We start from the raw sequence: 20474 nt of genomic DNA, 5'->3' as shown, positions 1-20474 counted from the left end.
TAAAGCCATAAACTGATGAAGAAGAATAAGAATATTCTCCAGTAATCCAAAATTTCAAAAGATCCAGTATGGCTTACTGAAAATATTTTCCAGAATATAGATTTCTGATGCACTTTTTGACAAGTCATATATTATTAATTTGAGAAACCACTTTGTTTATGCAAATGAGGAACAAAGTTTGGGGATTGATAACTGCCCCTGATCAACACAACAAGAGAAAATTAAAATTTATCTTTTGATTTTCTAGAAGTGTTTTAAGAGATAACTAATTTCTATATTTATCAAATGTAGATACCTTTTAAAAATGATTAAGAATACAAATAATTGTGACTGACTCAGTTTCCTAAATAAAAATTGCAGAAAAAAATCAGACTTGACAGCTCTAAATCCACAAAAATTGTGCAGTTTAAAATAAATTTCTGGGTCAACTTTTATACAACTAATAGTATTGATATAAATGCTGGTCAAGAAGTCTAACAACATGGGTACCATGGCCTGTAAAATTTATTTTTCCCCATTGCATTATTCTCAAATATTAAAAAAAGTAACTTGATAATTTCCAATTCTATAAATACTTGTTTCCTGTCAATGGCATAAAAATGGCTAGGAAAAGGGTGCCCATTAAGCTCTCCCAACTCTATACGCTCTTTTTAGTAAATATAAGCCCATTTAAATGTTTACTGGATATTACTAACTCATACCATACCAATATTATTTCTCATTTTTAAAAGAATAGATGGATATATTCTTTCAATAGTAACAGTAAAATCTGCCTTTAAAATTTTACAATGTTAGAAAGCAAAACCAATTTTCATGTTTAGCAGAGAAACAGAGTCTTAAGAACACAGGGAAGAAATTCTGTGTAAAGTGCACTGACCAATTTGGCATAGCCTCGGTGATCTAGGATGAGATTTTCTGGTTTGAGGTCCCTGTAAATTATTCCTTTGGAATGCAGATAGGCAAAAGCTTCTACCACACATGCAGTGTAAAATCTGGTTGTAGAATCTTCAAATGAACCTCTGATAGAGAAAATGAATGACAAGTTTATAAAAAAGTTAATTTCTTTGATTTTTAAAAAATCTTTTTCTTTTATATTCCTGTCAAAAATGACATCAGTGTTTTGCAAGCCAAATATAATACAGTTGTCACTGCAGAGAGTTTTCAAATGCATTTGAGAATGAAGGAATTAACTAATGTTTGTGAATGCAAAGTTAAATTTAACTTCCTGAAAGTATTCACCTATATATACCATGTTACCTATACCTGGTAACCTGCTTCCAACGCCCACTGTAATCAAAAAAGATGGAGTTAGAATGATAAGAAAGACTAAAAAATATTCTGCTAGAGAGCTTATTGACTGGGGTTAGTCATCTATATTCTTGAATAACTCTTTTTTGAGACTTTTAAAATAATATAGATATTGTTCATCATAAATAAAAGTGAATGAGTTTACTCTCTTCAAAGAACCACTTTGGAAGTGGGTTGCTATCTAATGATGCAATCCTACCACAAGAATTCTCTTTGTGCTTTTGAACTGTCAGCAGGATAAACAGTTAAAGCACAGACGTAAGGTGACTCAAAATGAAAAATTACTCTTACAATTAGAAATGACAATATAATTTTGATCTACAACAGAAATAAGTGCTTGGTTTATAAACATAACATTTCTTAAAGAAATAAATCATGCCCTATATGCTCTTTGAAATAGGAATTTATTCCTTGGCGATGAGTCATATGAGTTAAAATAAAGGATAGGCTCTTCTGCCCTCTTTTGGAATAGGAAATTGTTTTATTTTAGCTAGATGGCAGAAGATTTCAACAGTTTGAAAGATAGAGGGTTATAACTACTTTTTGTGGTAGGCTCAAAATTAAAATATTTAATCAACTTGTCACACACATACACATACATTTAAAAAAAGAAACTGACAGAACAATTGGTTTTGAGGTCATTTTATATATAACAGCCCCATTGCTTTGAATGTTGAGGTTTTCAATCTCATGGATGTTTCTCGCGGAGAAAGGAGTAAGAATGTCAGCACTTCATCAGGGTATGCCTCATGGAATATTAAGCACATTGGTAGGTAATAGGAAGTTTAGCAAATGTTTACTATAAATTTAGAGCTAAGAGGGGTGAAAAGGGAAAGCATCTGAAAGCAGTGTAGGTAGAAAAAGGAGCTTTGTTAATCATTCCCTAGATTCAATACTCCAAAGAAGCTGCTACTTAATATCAACCCTGAAAAATAAAAATATATATTACTCAGAAACACTGGTTAGAATTTATGACCGAACAAAATGTAAGATAAAGGTGAATAGGTAGAGGTATAGAATAATAACTTTAAAAAAACATACAAATATGGATGTTTTCGTATAATTGTTACTTGGTTAAATGAAGTTAATAGAAGCTTCAATAACTATGGGGATATTCCTTTCTCCATGTAGCTTAATGTTTTTCTTGTTTAATCTGTAAATGCTTCTCCATTCTATTTGTAATAAAGGAAGAGATTTCAGATAACTTGTTAACTCACAAATTAGAATGTTAAATTCGTGTATACCTGAAAATTATAATATGTGGGACCACATCTCCTTTGTCTATAATTTAGTCCCAATCATCATCCTAGCATATAAAGCTGTAATTAAAAATTAACACTAATGTAACAATAAGCTATGACACAATAGATTAATACAGATGTTAACCCAGACTTCTATTATAATATGCATAATGATTCTACCATAATGTATTTTTACTATCATTGTATCACTGTTGTCCCATTGCTCACCAGTTTGCTCGAGCAGGTGCCAGTAATGTCTCATTCTTCCCTGTCATGTTCAGGGTCAGGGAAATGAGGCCCATTATTACTAATGTTTCTGGCATATCAAATGCACCATGGGTAGCTTGCCAGGCTCTGCCCTGCGAGATTCTGCATCACTCTCTTCCAAGAGCTTTGTTTTATAGTCTCTGGATCTTGGTCACTGATGAGATTACATGGCGCCAGGGGTGGTTTGTGGGTGCGGCTGCCAAGCTACTGGAAAAAAGGACCTGGGTGGAGGAGGTCCAGTTCGATTCCGAGCAGGCTTGGGATCTCAGCCATGGGTCCCACACACCTGGGTTCTTCTTTCTGTTCCTTCATGTGTGAGGCTCATCCAAGTGTGTGTAGAGTGGCCTTGAGCATGTCTGTGGCTTGGTTCTGGAGGTTTTCAGCTGCCAGGGCTCTGCTTGGGCAAGGAGGGAAACTCAACCTGCCCCTCTCCAAGGAGCCCAAGTATTCGGGAGCAGGGCATTTTTCCTATATGCTTATTTATCTTAAATTAAAAAAACAAATATAAAGAGTAAAATGTGGTAAAATTTTGTTCTCTAGTCATGAATAAGGAAGAAAATGTTGGCAAAAAATGTAAAAGGGAATCACGTACAAATAATGTACATACCACAAAAGTCACTAGCTTATAAAGGACAGTTGTCCTGAGATATTTATAAAGTAACACTTTGAGAACAATAGTGCTATCAAAGCTGTGTTTCAGAAAGTTGTTACCTAATATATGAAAGATTTTTAAAGGTAAATGCTCACACAAACAAATATGACTTTTATATGTCATTAGATCTTTCATTGGAAAATGAATTGTGGTTTATATTTTTTATAAGATAACATTTAGGGCTGACAATGCTATCTGGGGATATTGTATATAATAATACTTTTCAAAATATAGTTTTCTGGTTAAATAATAAGAGATCACAATTTCGCATAATTTAAAACACATATAAAGCACTAACTTCTTCACATTTACTTGCCCTGAAAGGTCAAATAAAAAGGAGGGGACCTAATTTTTTCTGTTTACACAAATGTTTACACAAACATCTTATAGGTGAATATTTGTGTAAACAAAAAAATTAGATACTAATTAGACTATTATCTATGAGGAAATGCTTAAAACTGCTATTTTGAAACTATAGAGCAATGGATTGGAGCAATAGCACAGCAGATAGGGTGTTTGCCTTCCAGCAACCAGCCTGGATTTGATTCCTCTGGCCCTCTTGGAGAGCCGGCAAGCTACCGAGAGTATCCCGCCCACACGGCAGAGCCTGGCAAGCTACCTGTGGCGTATTCAATATGCCAAAAACAGTAACAACAAGTCTCACAATAGAGACATTACTGGGGACCTGCTCAAGCAAATCAATGAACAAAGGGATGACAGTGCTACAGAGCAATGTAAAGTTGGGGAAGAAACATACTTGATTAAAAATAAATGTGTCAGTAAAGGCAGACTACCTAGAGAAATAATGAGGAGAATTCATTTATTAAATGAATTATATAACCTGGCTTACCCAGGTTATAATTCTAGAAAATTTTAATATTGGGGCTAGAGAGATAGTGAAGCATGTAAGCACTTGCCTTGCAAATGACCAACCTTGGTTCAGCACCACATATGGCTCCCCAATCTGGCCCAGGAATATGCTCTGAGTACCACCAGGTGTACCACTCCCATAAAAAAATCATGATTATTTTCATGCTTGAACAATGAATTGCAGTACATATATATAATTTTCTGATTTGATATTGAGAATGTGTGTGTATAGATAAACCATAGTAAAACTGTAACCTAGTCTGCATAATTAGTGCCAAATGAGTGTCACATTTACAGTAAATAATATAGTGTTTTGAGCAATATATTTAGATTTAGAAATATAATCAAGCATTTTAAACTGTATATATGATTTTATATATATGTATATATATAATTTTAAGGGATTCTCTTAGATACCATTGTAGTTAGTTATATTTTTAGAACTAGGATAGAAATTTCCTACCTATCCCTGAGAATGGTCCAGAGTTCTCCACCTAGACAAGCCTCCATCAACATATACAAGTATTTGCTGTCCTTAAACGTTCTGTATAGTCTGTGAAGTACAAAAAAGAAAGTTATAAACATTGCCTTTTAAAAGTATGTAAATGGTTTATGTTCCCCCAACACAGATTTATTTCTAATATACAAAGTTTGAAATTTTATTTTAAAATTAGTCATTCAATTTGCTACTAGACAAAAGGTGGTTGGGTCTCATTATTAAGAATTACATATTATAGAGAGTGAGTCTTTGAAATGGATTAATACAAATGATTATGGGTCATGAAGGTTTCTTGGAATTCCTCTGATTCCAATTTTGCTGATGGTTTGAGCATGGATTCAAGCAATATTTAGTGAAACATCCAGTAAGTAAGGAGATTTAAAATAGATTAAACAATACAATCCCATCAATGGACAAATCCAGAAACTATAAAACCAAGCTCTCCGAAGAGAGCGACGCAGGGTCTCTTGCCCTTGAATCTGGCTATCTTCACCGGGGTCCCTAAACATCTGATATCCTAGTTCTCCCTCTTGGAGAACCTGGAAAGCTACGGAGAGTTTACTGTCCTCACGGGAGACCCTAGCAAGCTCCCTGTGGCATATTCATATGCCAAATACAGTAACAATGATGGGTCTCATTCCCCTGACCCTGAAGAACCTCTAATGCTGCACCTCTCTTTACTTTGGGAAGGACAAGTAAAGAGAGGGTGCTAAAATCTCAGAGCTAGGATGAATAGAGACATTACTGGGCCCGCTTGAGCAAATCATTGATCAATGGGATGACAGTGAAACAATACAAATTTAGATTTGCATGGACTTTTGTACTTTTAATCTAAATTCACCTTTTATTCTATTTTCAACAAATATTATGGGCAAATTAACCAAAACCCTTCTCTGTATATATATATATTTTTTTTTTCCTGGTCTGAATTATTTACTAGTCAGCATACATATATATGCATATATATACACACACTATGTATTTTGTGTGTGTATCTTATATTTTCAAGACATATCTTCTATTTTCATATATATACATACACACACACACTCACATATGACCTGCCATTATCTTATTAGTGCTCAAAATGCTCGGGTGGAGTAGTCACTCTATTTTTTATTTTCATTTATTTTTTCAGAAAGATTGGGGGGATCATACCCAGTAACACTTAGAGGTCATTCCTGGCTCTGCACTCAGGAATTACTCATAGAAGTACCGGGTACCATATGAGATGCTGATGATTGAATTGTCAGCTGTGTGCAAGGCACATGTCCTACTCACTGTACTATCACACCAGCCCTCACTTCATTTTTTTAAAATTAAAAAAAACCCTCAGTATAAAAACCCCCTAATACATGCTTTGGGTATAATGCATTCTTTTAAAAAAATTCTTTTTAGAAATAGGGAAAACTTAACTTGTATAATTAAAAGAAAAAATGAAAATACTTTTTGACAATAATTTTAAAATAAGATTTCTTAAAACTAGGTTAGGAAAGAGATTGCTTTGTAGGGGAGTGTGGATGGTTTTGAGGTTACTTTGGGGGTGAAGCTGGACTTTACTCATAAGGCAATGCAGCCTTTACCTCACTATGAAATCAGAGTGAGCTCCTTGCATGATCTGCTTCTCCGAGCGAATGTGCTCCTGCTGTCTTGTATCCACGATGTGGCGTTTCTTGAGAATCTTCATCGCAAAGGTTTTGGTTTCTTCACTTTTCAACTGGACCTTATAGAAAGGCAAAAGGAAATGATCAAAAGCCCAAGGGGAGTATACTATTTACTGATATCCTTGCCAATTACATATACCATCCAATCTCATTCCAGGTGAATTTCAAGGAACTGAATTCCCAATTGGAATAAGGGAAATATATCCTATTTTTTATATAGCAGTGCTGCATGGGTAGTATACATTGTCCAATTCTGTAGGTGAATTAAGCCCTTAAATCAGTTTTTATTTTTACAAGTTTTTTCTTAGTCATTCAAAAGATTTTATAAAAAAAAGTCTAAATAGTGATTATCAAACATGGAGTCATGGAGTCTACTATATTAATGAAATCATTTGTAAGATAATGTCAACTTGGATTTTACATAGCTCCTGTTGTCAATTAGTTCTTGAGGTCATTCTATACCTTATTTGTTTAAAAATACTCTACAACACCATCATACCTATATACAGATGGTTTTCTTCAGGCTAGCCACTGTGTTAAGTGAAAATATTCATATGCTTTGCTATTTAATATGCTATTTATTAGTTCTGTAAACTAGAAACAATATATGCAGATAGATACATGAAGCCGCTATGGTAATATCAAATAAATGATAAAAAAAAACTTTGCTAAAATACAGAAGTGCTGGTCATATTCACATCCATTATTTCATTTATTTCCAGCATGAACTTCTATCAACAGTAGGAAGATTTTATTATGCTTTTAAAAATATTTAATCATCAACAGCAATAACTAATGCTACTAAAGCTCCTATTGATTGTCAAGCCCTGTGGCAAATTAATGTTCTTTTTTTCAGAGACACAAATACAAGTACTGAGAAAGGTTTATTTATATCTTGGTATAGCTGGGTTCATGCTCAGTTCTTTTTTGGCCCAAACTATTTCCAATACATTCCATTTTCCTTGATCTAAGCATAAAAATTAGTAGCAATTGAGAGCTTACAAGTGAGAGCCTAATGAAATAGCCTGTCTCAGAGACTGTGAGAAAAGTTGAATAATGCATAACCATCAAGCTTCACTCATGCTATATTGACATGTGTTTTGAGACAGCAGCCAAAGCCTCATTTTCCATGACACTGACAGGGACCTCAAAGTATTGAAAGGGATTTGGAGAGCTTGAGTGTATGACTCCTGCAATGAGAAGCTAAAGAAAGTGATCATGAGTTAGGAAGAGGGACATAACATATGGCAGGTGGCAGATAGAGAATACCAATGAGAGTAGGTCAAGGCTCGAGATTGCTAGAAACCAGTCTTACTGGTCAGCATCCTAGTTAATGTTATTTTTCAAATACTTCTAGAGCTATACTTCCAAATGTCCTAAGGCTTTCTATTTTGTCTTGAAATAGAGACAGTCCTGTGATTTGGAAACAATTTCTTTTTAATTTTCACTCAGCAATGAGCAATCAAGTTGGAGAACAGGTCTTAGTCAAAAATCTCCACTTCCACCTAGAATGTCATTAAAGTTCACAGTGGGTCCTCCCATGAAAGTTGGGTACCTGAGAACCATAGGAATGCTCCAATGAAACAAACATTGTTACACAGAAGTTGAATTCTCCAGTTAAATCATAACTAACATGTTCATTGTGAATCTTCTCAGACTGCCATCTGTTGCCAAGTCATTTAAAGATATTCAACTCAATATTATTTCCAATGGAAAAAAAGGAAACCTAACTTTCCAAAAATAGGATCTTAGAAAAAGAAATGATGCTGTATTCATGCAGTGGAGCTATAAAAAATCATGCCTCATCAGATGGGGGCTATGACTCCAGAGTAGGAGCTATACCTAGAATGCATACATCTCAAGATTTGAAACCTGGCACAGCAAAAAAAATAAATTATAACTTAGAATTATACTTAACATTGTAAAATAACGATAGCACATGTAGAATTTTAAAACATTAGGCTCTAAAGTGGCATACATTGAGATACACAGTGTTTTTTATGTGAGTGTATATCTATACCAGTGTCCTAAACACGTTTATGAAGCAAGCAAAAGTATTTTCACTGTCAGATTAACATTGGGTTTCCTGTGCATGCTTTACAAATGTGTCCCACCGAGCTTTGAATTCTCGGCACTGCATATGATCTACTGTGCACTACCAGGAGTAAGCTAGCAAATATGTTGCCTAAACAAAATAGCACACATTTTTCAAGTTAGGCAATCTGTTGTGCAATAAAGAACAACAGTATGTCAAATTTTGTTTAGTCTCTTTAAATTGGAGGAAATAGATTTGTGAGTAATTTAGAAACAATTTGGCAATGGTCTCATGGGATTTAAAGAACCTACATCTGGGGTAGCTTAATCTTCGTTAAGGTCTACAGTGAAGAGGAAAGAACAGAAAGTGTAGGAGTGAGAGAAAGAGAAGGAGAGAAAAGGGCTCTAGACAAGAGGGGAAGGAACAAGAGAGAAGATTTAGAGAGGTCAAGTGTGCTATGAGATTAGCAGTGACAGGTTTTTGGAGCTTACTTCTCTCCACTTCAGTTGTAGTCCTTGATCAGAGTTCAGTAAAGAAGGCAAAATACTAATAAAACTTTAAAAATGAAGTAAACCAGTAAGTAACTACTACTGGGTTAATTTTCTTGGATAAGCACTATGTTTTATTTCCTTAATTTTCCAATATTCTCCACTAATTCTGTGTCCTGATCTCAGAATCTAGTTCTGCACAATTTTGTATAGTTAACGAAGTGTAAGCAAGATGTAAACTCATAGAGTTGCCACAACTCTCAAGAAAAAAAAATGAAATTGTACATTCAATACTTGGACATTAAGATCCATATTGAACTCTAGATTTATAATCATACCTATGCACAATTAATTTTTTTAATGTGAAAAACTTTTAGCACAGGAAAGATGCATCAAAAAGGGCTGATCTATAGAAGGAGAAAGTAATGGAGCAGTTGCTCAAAGATAGAATGGGAATAGAGTTTGCAAAGGATTCCAACTGGAGTGATATAAATATCCTAATACTGAACTGTAGTGATCGTTATACAAGTTTGTGATATGTGAATTACACTGCAACCAGATGTTTAAGAAACCTAAAAGCAAAAAAGATCAAACGACATCTATATTTTACAGTTCTTATATTTATTGATTTTGAGATAGATAACTTTTAAATTTACACTTCAAATATTTAGGACAAGGAAGATAGCTCAAAGGGCCTAGTGCAAGCAAATGGCACCTCAATTCAGTCCCAGGTACTGGAGCACTGCAAGACATAACCCTAGTGAACTATATTACTAGAACAGTCCAAAAGAAAAAGAACAACTTACATATATGTTAATGAACTAAATATCACACACAGGGTTCTCCTATGCTTACCTTTTCTCTGAGAAAGTCCCTCCTTCCCTAATTAAAAATATGTATATTTTTACTCTGGTTTTATGAAAGGGAATTTCAAAAAGTTCTTTTACTTTATTATTTTTAAGTAGGAGGCTGGAGAAATAGTACAGGGAGTAAGGTGTTTACCTTGCATACAGCTGACCCTGCTTTGATCCTATTCTCACGTAAGGTACCACATTGCTGGCAGCTGTGTGCATCCCAAAAAGTAGCACTATAGCACTGTTATACCATTGTTCATTGATTTTCTCGAGTGGAACCAGTAACGTCTCCATGGTGAGACTTGTTGTTACTGTTTTTGGCATATCGAATATGCCACAGGTAGCTTGCCAGACTCTGCCATGCAGGTGGGATACTCTTGGTAGCTTGACGGGCTCTCTGAGAGTGATCCCAAAAAGTAATGAAAAATTTAAAATTCGAGTCTTGGATTAACTTTGACCAAATGTACATGACTATCATAAAATTTATTTAAAGTTTCTAGTCAAAATAATATGTATTCTCTGGGCAAAACTGATATCTTAATGTATAAATCATATGATTTTCCTCATTTAATAATTAAGATAAATTACCTTATTTTGTAGATACATATATTGTAAAATAAAATCAAATAGCAGTGTTATCATTAAGGATCTTCCTGAGGCATTACATGGCAATGTTTACATATATTTACAAGGAGTTGCAGATTAAATTCAGGCAAGAAAAGGAAATTTAGTATAAAAAATTTGCATTTGATAAAACCTACCTTTCCAAATCTAATTCTTATGTGATAATTGCTTTTCTCAGTATAATAAATTTCAGATAAGCATTAACTAAAATCTTAATTTAGAAAACTTTCGATTTCTGCTTTTAAAATTTCACCTTTCTCACTTCACTACACAGTGGCATCAATTATTTGCTCTTTTTAAATTCAGATCTCAACTGAAGTATGAACCACAGTATCTAATTTATTCCATAGAATAAATTAAGGAAGAAATCATTAGATGCTTAGCAGCCTGTGCAACACCTGACCTACTGACACGGAGGATGAAAGAATGGATTGGGAGTTTAACAGAGATAGTTGGCGTTGGAAAGTATTTCAGCCCTGCAATATAGATGCATGTGACCACTATGTGATATTATGGTGAAAAAAATATGTAAAACTTCTAGGCCACTGTCATATATGTATATAGACATCTGTGGTTAGATATACTATTTTCAGAATACTGGAGCACAGAAAAATACCATCCAAGATTGTCCCCTACCTACGATTTTGATATATGTACAATCGGATTCATATAGAGAAATACAAAATAAAAAACTGAAATGGTTCTTAATTTGCTTATACATTTAATTGGTCATATTTTAACTTCTAATACTTTAAAGCATACTTAATTCCATGGATTTTAGTTTATAAGGATCATATGTTGACATTTCAATTTATTTAATGACTATGAGACTCAAAGTGAACTGAATTAGTCACTTAATATGAAATCTTATCCATGAGATGTTATCAGATAGCTAATGAGAGGGTTTACATAAAAGGGTTATATTTTTGAGCCAGAAATTTCCTACATACTGGACTATAATGGATTATAATCATATCTTAATATTTTTGATATTTAAAACAATTATAACTTCTTTCTTCTTGTTTAATTCTTCTTTGGAAGCAATATAAATAAAATTTCAATGTAGCAGAGTCAGTTCAAAATCCATTTTGTTTCTGCTGATAACTTAATATATAAAATATGGTTAAATTTAAATATTTGAAAATGCTTTGTTCATGGGAATGTGGAATTCAAGATTGTAGACAAAACTACACACAGTTTCCCTTGGTTTAATATATTTAAGTATAAAACAGGTTTTATTTGCAAGTTTTGAAGAGGTGAGGCAGGAAGAGATAGTAAATGCACTCAAGGGAGAACCCGGGCTTCTCTAGAGCAGAGAGAAAGCCCCACTCCAACTCAGAGGATTAGGTATGAAAGTATGAAAGTGCACATCTCGAGGGGAGGTGCGGGTGACACATGTGTTTGATATGTGCATGCTTCCTTTGTTCAGTTGAGTTCTAGAGAGTTTCTCCCAAGCTGCTTTTCGGGAAAGCAATCATCTCTCAAACTATGAATTCTTGAGAAAGCTGGTTACAGTTAAGAATTAAATATATAAATATATCCATAAATGTGATCTCATAGCTCAAGGTTTCACCTAATATGTGGTATATGTGAATGAGAATGGGGGATATAAATGTGAGAGCAAAACATATTAACATTAAACTTAATGAATTCAATTGGTAAGCTTTATTAAAACATAGAAATGGCCTTTCTCATACTTTATTTTTCCAAAAAGCAAGACAAAGTATTCCATTTTCTTTTGAAAAGATGTGTCTATTTTCCATATTACTAACACACACAAGGGAATTATTTCCCCTTCTGTGGAAGTACTCTCTCTTTGAAAGTACATACATGAAATTTTCAGGGACTTGGCACAAAGGTAAACTACTTAATTTAGATAGAAAATTATTTTGGGAGCAACACCTCTAAAAATAGACTGTCTAGTCACCTTAGAGTGTATTCTTTTATTTCATGGAGGGAAATTCAGAGCTGAGTCTATTTATACACTCTCATTCCTTGATCTAATGCATAAAAATACTTTGACCTTAAAGTCTGATCTCCTTAGAGAATATTATAGTCCTTCTTATCAGTTGATTATCTTATAGTAATTTTTACTGCTCCCACATATCATTTATTCTGTAGTCAATGCTTTTTTTTAAAATCCTGTTGTAAATCATGTAGCTTTCTATGTTGTAAACTTTGCATGGGATATCCTTTTCCCAAAACAGCCTTTCCCTGAAATGGCTTTTCCTTGTCTATTCAGTTAAATGTCATACTCTCTAAGCTTTACATGGGATCTATATATTCTTGGTATTTTAACAGCTAGTCAGTTCCTAATATTCCTTTTTTTGAAATATGGCACTTTTCCCATATAATTTTGAATGTAATACATAACTGAGAAACTTGCTATTTTTAGGATGTCCTTTTATATCCAAGGCAATAATCATAGCTAATATTTTATAACTTACTAAGTAGTTAGGCGTTTTTTAGATATAGATTCTGAAGATAATGTGCCCATACATTTGGATAAAAAGTAAAATTAAAGGCACAAAAAACAAAGGTGTGTCACAAAAGTGTTAACTTTTGAATGAACTGCTTTATCATCAATTAAGGCTGGAGACACCTGCTCTAGTGCCTTATAGATTTACATTGATCTTACTAAAATAATATTTAGACTTGGAGAAGTAATTCTTAAGTGAAATTATTATACAATATTAAGGAAAATATTAAAATAGATAGCAAGTGATAAGACAGATTCATGCATATATTTATTGTACTTGCAATTTCTAAGTGGAAACTCTTTTTTAGCTGTTGTTGCAATCACTGCAACTGCTTCCATTATGCTTAGTGTTTATTGAATTGCATTTTCATTAGCTATTGAACGTTTTCTTAGCAATCAATACTATTTGTCGATTCATAACATGTCATTTTTTGTCCTTCTGATGAACAAATGTAAAATGAGAAAAACATATTTAATAATAAACCAAATAAACTATGCTAAAATATTGTGATAGGGGCTGGAGTGATAGCACAGAGGGTAGGGCGCTTGCCTTGCACGCGGCCAACCCGGGTTCGATTCCCAGCATCCCATATGGTCGCCTGAGCACCGCCAGGGGCAATTCCTGAGTGCAGAGCCAGGAGTGACCCCTGTGCATCGCCGGGTTTGACCCAAAAAGCAAAAAAAAAAAAAATATTGTGATAAAGTAAGATCAAACGGAACTTTGGACCAGTGTAGAGTCTTTATTCACTTTGGTTACAGAGAACACACGTCTAAGGACAGCATGTTTTCCCCCCATGCATCTTTATAAATCACCTTGGGCACAAATGGCAACATGGTGCAATGATCTCACTGCTATTCTGTTTCACTTCTGTGTGGCTTGGCATGTGAAGCTTCTGAAAGGTTTTCCTCTTACATGGGGTTTCCCTTTGGAGTCCAGCTCTATGCCTTTCAAAATGATGAAACATAACTCCATGGCCTGAGTAATAGGTTTATCACCTACTTTCTTGCTTAATCACCTCTATCTTGTTGTTGTTAGTTCATTGGTTGATCCAGTCCTCCAGATCTGCTTACATGTAATGCACAGGGCTCATGACAAAAGGCCTTAGAGGGTACAGATGCCTATGTAAATGGCACATGGAACCCAAATATTGTCATTAATTAGTGTCTCTTACACCTCACTACTTCCTGCATAATCTAAAGTGGGATTGTGCCACAGGAGAATTGACCTTTGTGCTCTTACTTGATGAAAGCAAGTACTTAGAATGCCCAGTCATAGTTTCAGAAGCGTTGGAGAAACTAGCTATGATTCAACAATTCACAGCAAAAAACAATTTTTCATCGAGAGGTTAAGAGGTGGGGCTTTGCAATTTAGAAGAGAAATGGAAAGATAAGAGCAGGCTACTTCAGGTACACAAAGGTTCAGTGTGAGGAAGATTGAAAATAGTTTCCATCTCCACTCATGACAGATCAGAAAGTAAGGAGCTTTGGAGAAATTTAATAGACACTATCACTGAAGGTCATCTGAAGACCTCTTGCTCTTTCCTACACTGCATGATTGGCCTATCAATGGGAGGAAAAACAAGTTAGATTTTAAAAAAATTCCCTTCCCTTTCTATAGGTATATGTGGAAATCAATAGTTGCTAACAAATTTTTTAAATCTGTGGCGTGTGGAGGCACATACCCTGTTTATCCTCATTTCAGAAATATGTTAAATGACAGCATGAGTATTTTGTATGACCTGAATCCAGAAAGTGGGTTCTTTTTTTTTTTTTGCACAGATACTTTGAGAAGGGAGATTTTGTATTTGAAAGAAGTGAAAATCAGATAACCATAGCATCTCTCCTGCATGTATATCTAATAGGAGTTTTCTAGGGGGGTTGGATGGGCCATCCCCAGCAATACACAGGTAGTGTTCCTGGCAGGATCATATTGTGATACTGGAGTCGGCCAAATGCAAGGCAAGTGCTTTAGCCCCTGTACTATCTCTCTGGTCCCAATACCAGTTTTTAAATTGTAGAAGAGTTAAAAAGAAAAGGTGTGCATATTACATATGTTTGATTTCACAATGATTACTATTGTTTTGAGCATTAGGAGCTAAATAGGACCAGGATGTAGATCAAAGAAGTTCATATACAAAGGCCTAGATTTGGTCCTTGACACCAAGAAAATATGAACCGAAGCCTTCTAAGTTTGTTTTTTAAAAAATCAGTAGTAGGTAAAAACACAATTCTTTTAATAACTGTGTAGTCTTAGGCCAACTTAATATACATTATATTCTACTACTTTCCTATAAATATATACAAACTATATTTCATGGTGTCTTCCTAAGGTAACCATAAAAGCAGAATTATGTATTTAGTGAATATTGAGAGTAAACTGCAAAAATATAAAGAGATTTTATAATAAAAACTATTCTAGGAATGAAGTAATATCCATTTTTAATAAGCTATCCCATAGTAGCTTCATTTACCAGGAAAATGCAATAATAAATAATAAGAATTAGGGCATGCCCTAGCTCTTTGTTGCCTTACAAATGCCATCTCTTCCATGGACAGAGTATCCAGCTCCTTTTCTCAACATGAGTTTCACGAATCACGAAACAAAATCACAAAATCCCGTTAATCGTTACTGAGCCTAGCATTGATAGGCAGGCTTTGTAACCTCTCATTCGTCCTTTCCCTGAGATCTTAGAAGTCTCTCTTGACATGGCCCTCCAAATGATGTCGCACTGGAGGCTCTTTCAGGGTCAGGGGAATGAGATCCAGCTTGTTACTGGATTTAGCACATGAATATACCATGGGTAGCCTGCAAGGCTGTCCAGTGTGGGCAGGAAACTCTCAGAAGATTGCCAGTTTCTCCCAGAGGGAGAAGTAGGCTACAAGATATCTGGGAGCTTGCTTTTAAGTCTCTGGATGTTGGCCGTTGATGGATTACACACACCTGGGTTCCTCTGCCAGTACCTTCATGCGAGAAGCCTGTCCTAACGTGTGGAGAGGGACCTCAAGCATGGCTGTAGCTAGGTTCTGGTGGTCTTTGGCCGCCGGGAGCTCTGCTAGGGGTGGGGAGGGAAGCTAGAGCCCATCCCCTCCAAGGGGACCGGGGAAGACAGCCAGGCATGCGGGCAAGAGACTCTCTGCCCAATATGAGTTTACTTATTATTTTATGTGACTGTTCTCCAGTAGACTACAAGTTAGTTTCTGGAAACAGGAGTTATTGTCTATTAAATTTTGTTGGTCCCTGCAGAGACTGTTTCAAATCCACATGAACTCATGATAATAAGCGAATCAAACACAGTCTTGGAACAGCTCTTGCCTTACATAGCTCTGTTTCAGCATTATGGTGAAATATGGTGCTCTGACAAAGGAAGTACTGACTTGTTGTATCTATACATCAAATGACTAATATTTAATGCAACTACCACATTGCACTTCCAGATTAACAAAGAAATGCGGGCCAGTAGATGGGGTATGATAGCTTTATACATCAATACCATAACTATTAACACTTTTCAACTTTTGCTAGCCTATTCTGAAAGCAATAACCTCAGAATAAGACAAAATTACAGCAAATTAGGAATGTGACTATAAGGTAAGTGAACTAGCTTTCATGTCTGAGGTGGAGAAATTAAGATCTTTTTTTTTTTCTTTGAAAGAGCTTGGTCTAGTGCAGGACAGCAATGCTCAGGGTCCCATGCACTTCCAGGGATTAAATTTAGGGAAATTCAAGGTCTTCCCATGGTAGGCAAGTGCTCTTCCTTTGAGCCTTTTACCAGGCTCCTCTAAAGTAAGTCATGCATAATCTCTAAGAGAAGAGCTAAGTTATTTTGTTTAACATGGTATTATAAACAAAATGTGACTTTTGGGAAAAAATATTGCTAACAGGGAGCGCTGAATAATGTGAAGTCATGTAATAATAAAAAGCATGCGGAGAAAATAAGAATTGTGTCAAATAATAGTGGAGAGCAATACAAATGATTTTCCAAATATAATGGCTGAGAACAGCATATACCTGGTATCATCAAAATAGTTAAGCACAGTTATGCTAAAAGTACATGAAAAAATTTAAAGTCAGAATTATGTTCTCAACTCCCAAAACTAGTAATTTACAAATTCTCCTGGCTGGAAACTAGCCCTGAATGTAAAATTGTTCAAATTGACAGAAATGATGAAAATGTTTCAAATGCTAAGTAGTCATTGATGGGCATAGCCTATAACATAAACATAACCCATATCAAATGAGAAAATGATGATTCTAATTTAGCTCTAAGAGGAAATGGGATTAAAAAACATAATTTAATTCTTCATACCCAGATTATAGGTCTACATTATAATCTTGTAATCTTGTATAAGTTACCTGGTAAATATTTTTAATTGTAGTTTATGTTATGGGCTGAAGCGATAGCACAGTGGGTAAGGAGTTTGCCTTGCACTTGGCCTACCCGGGTTCAATTCCTCCGCCCCTCTTGGAGAGCTTGGCAAGCTACCAAGAGTATCACGCCTGCATGGCAGAGCCTGGCAAGCTCCTCATGGGATATTCAATATGCCAAAAATAGTAACAACAAGACTCACTTGGAGACATTACTGATGCCCACTCGAGCAAATTGATGAGCAATGGGATGACAGTGACAGTTTTTTATAAGTTACAATGGTGTTAAATTTAATGGCCTGATCAATATTACTTCTAAAATGGTAGGGTCATACACTTGGAATTAGAATGTATATACATAGATGTCACCCCGTTGCTCATCCATTTGCTCAAGCAGGCATCAGTAACGTCCCCATTGTGAGACTTATTGTTACTGTTTTTGGCATATTGAATACTCCATGGGGAGTTTGCCAGGCTCTGCCGTGCAGGCAGGATACTCTTAGTATTTTGCTGGGCTCTCCGAGAGGGACAAAGGAATTGAACCCGGGTCGGCTGCATGCAAGGCAAATGCCCTACCCACTGTGCTACTGCTCCAATCCCTATATTATGTACCCTTCAAAATTAGTATTTTATAATACTAATAAATTTACCTTGCATCCATTTTTCTTAAAACAGAATAAAGTAGGAACCTTAGCAATTACAACAAAATTCTACCTAGATCCTCTTCTAAAAATGGATAAATACGTCTCCTGTAAAATCAGGGCATTTTATTATATGCTGTGATAATATTACATGTAATTACTATTAAAATGTTGAACAAATTCAATTTTGTCAATGAAAGCAAAATATAGACAGAATCATTTATATGATATGTGTAGTATTTTACAAGATCTTTCAATTTCATAGACAAAGAAATGCCTCATTCTCTCATGCACTGTATATTTCTAATCACTCATTAGGAATTTAACAATCAATATATTTGAAGATTTTAAAAAGTATTATAGTCAGAAAACAAAATTAGACTCATTTATATAAGATAAATATATATATAAATATGTCTATACTCAATCCAAGTTTTTTTTATTGTACTTAATATTTTGAAAGTGAATTGCAGTTACTCCATGTTATGTGCTCAGAGGACCATGTAGTTCTGGGATTGAACTGAACCAGGTAAGCACCTTAACCTCTGTACTGTATCTCTGGCCCTGGTTTGTCTGTTTATATATGCCCACACTGAAATCTTGCTAATTTTGTTCCTAGTGTCACTCATTTTAAAAATATTGGAGTTTTCCCTAAGTTTTATGCCACTAATGTGACATTTAGTTGGTTTACTTCACATTAATTTAAATTCTCAATATTTTATACATATATGACAGATAAAGTTTCCCAATCTGAAGTTCTCATTCCCGTGGGAATTTTTAACGCAGTGTTGATTTTTGTTAAGTAAAATGTAGCACTAGACATTGCACGGCGCAAATGCTTTATATATATATATATATATATATATTTATATCTATATTTATATATATATTTAAGAAATTGTAACAGTCACAAAATCAGTATCTAGGGAATTCTGTCCTTTATAGAGCTTCATTCCCAGAACAGATTAGAGACAGACAATGAACCTATCATGGTTAACTCTGCTGTGACACTCACGGCGTAACTGCTCATGTGATGTGGCTTGGTGTGATATAGCACCAAGCCTGCCACTCCCCACCACACACACTTCCCAGAAGAAAAGAAAAAGTCAGCAGTGAATTGTCAGGATTTAGAAAATCAAGAAGCAGTGCATATGCTGCCTGAGCCCATATGCTGCTTGCGTCCAGGTGGCCAAGCACATGTGTCGCCCCCATTTCCCCTCTTGAGTTGTGTACTTTCATGCTTTCCTATCTGTCTAAATGCTGGAATGTATTTAGGGCTTTCTCCTCCCTTGGAGAAGCCTGGGTTCTCTCCTGAGCAAGTTACTCTCCTTTCTCTTCCACTTTCCTTCTTCCCTTAAAAAACCTCCAAATAAAATATGTTTCACTTCAAAAAAGAAAAGAAAATCAAGAAGCTTTTATAAACCCTGAATTGATTTTTATTCCTGTAAGTTAAAGTACTCAGACCCTCAGAGGCACATTCTGACATACTGTCCAAGTAAAAAAATAGTATTACTGTAGCAACTCCAATTAGTTTTAAGGGAAACAATGCAATGAAATACACTAGAACCATCTTGTTAAATAAGTAATATTTTCCTGTCAAAGTCAGAAATTCTCACTGCATCACACACAAATGGACACATCTTAAAGTAACTCAGGGTCAACGTACTTTTCTGGAAGGGGATTCTCCTGTTCTGGGATGGCAACAGTAACTATGCACTGTACACAGTCTTTGGAGTTCCTAACATACTGTACTCATTCCAGGGACTCCTCTGTAAGGTGGAAATTAATCTGAATTCTCAAATAGGATTTATATCTACATACTCTGGCAATGCAGTAACTGTAACAGAATATATGATTTTTCTAATTCTCATTGCACTGTTAGTGCCTTAGTTTGACATACAGATTTTAAAACTATGTTTTAATTTTTTAAAGGCACAATCATGCAATGTGTTAAATTAATAAACTTGTGTGACAAATTTTTCATCATCTTCGCCAATTAAGTTGTATGTGTACAAAGTGTGTGCAATAAACTAGGTATAGTATTCAAGTCAGTTGCATTAAAATTTAAATAGATTCTTACACTATTACAGAATTAACAACACAATTTACTGAACTTTTAAGGAAGTGATAAGAATAAGTATATATCTAGTGACATATATCATAATATACACATATATGTATTTCTTCCTTTACCCTTTCCAGGTATATTTAAATTGCACCCAACAGCTAGAGTACAGAAAATTAGCTGGGCAAGAGGTGTTTTATGACTTCCCATTAAGTGAAATGTTTATCTTTTATTTCATATGATGAGGTTTTCTAAAATATAATTTGGCATTTACTTTGGTTTCACTGGCCACATAGTACAGCCCAATTTAACTGTTGAAAACCAGGGTAAAGGAAGAAATACATACATATATATATATATATATATATACACACACACATATATATATAGACACAAATGAATCTAGTAATGACTGAGAAAG

The 20474-nt window shown here is 34.8% G+C and overlaps 1 protein-coding gene across 2 annotated transcripts in view; it reads right to left on the bottom strand.

Annotated features, from left to right (window-relative positions):
- PRKG1 (protein kinase cGMP-dependent 1) overlaps positions 1–20474 on the bottom strand; it is a 1291607-nt gene that overhangs the window by 14485 nt on the left and 1256648 nt on the right. For both annotated transcript variants that reach the window (XM_004607509.2, XM_004607508.2), the window contains exons 11-13: positions 6421–6560; positions 4802–4891; positions 878–1019 (exon numbers count right to left, since the gene is read on the bottom strand). In XM_004607509.2, coding sequence (XP_004607566.1) covers positions 878–1019; positions 4802–4891; positions 6421–6560 — 372 coding nt within the window. The remainder of the gene's footprint in view (positions 1–877; positions 1020–4801; positions 4892–6420; positions 6561–20474) is intronic.

The sequence above is a fragment of the Sorex araneus genome, chromosome 11, assembly GCF_027595985.1.
Source record: "Sorex araneus isolate mSorAra2 chromosome 11, mSorAra2.pri, whole genome shotgun sequence".
NCBI classification, from domain to species: domain Eukaryota; kingdom Metazoa; phylum Chordata; class Mammalia; order Eulipotyphla; family Soricidae; genus Sorex; species Sorex araneus.
Note: the sequence above shows the minus strand (reverse complement) of the source record. Positions and strands in the feature narration are given on the sequence as shown.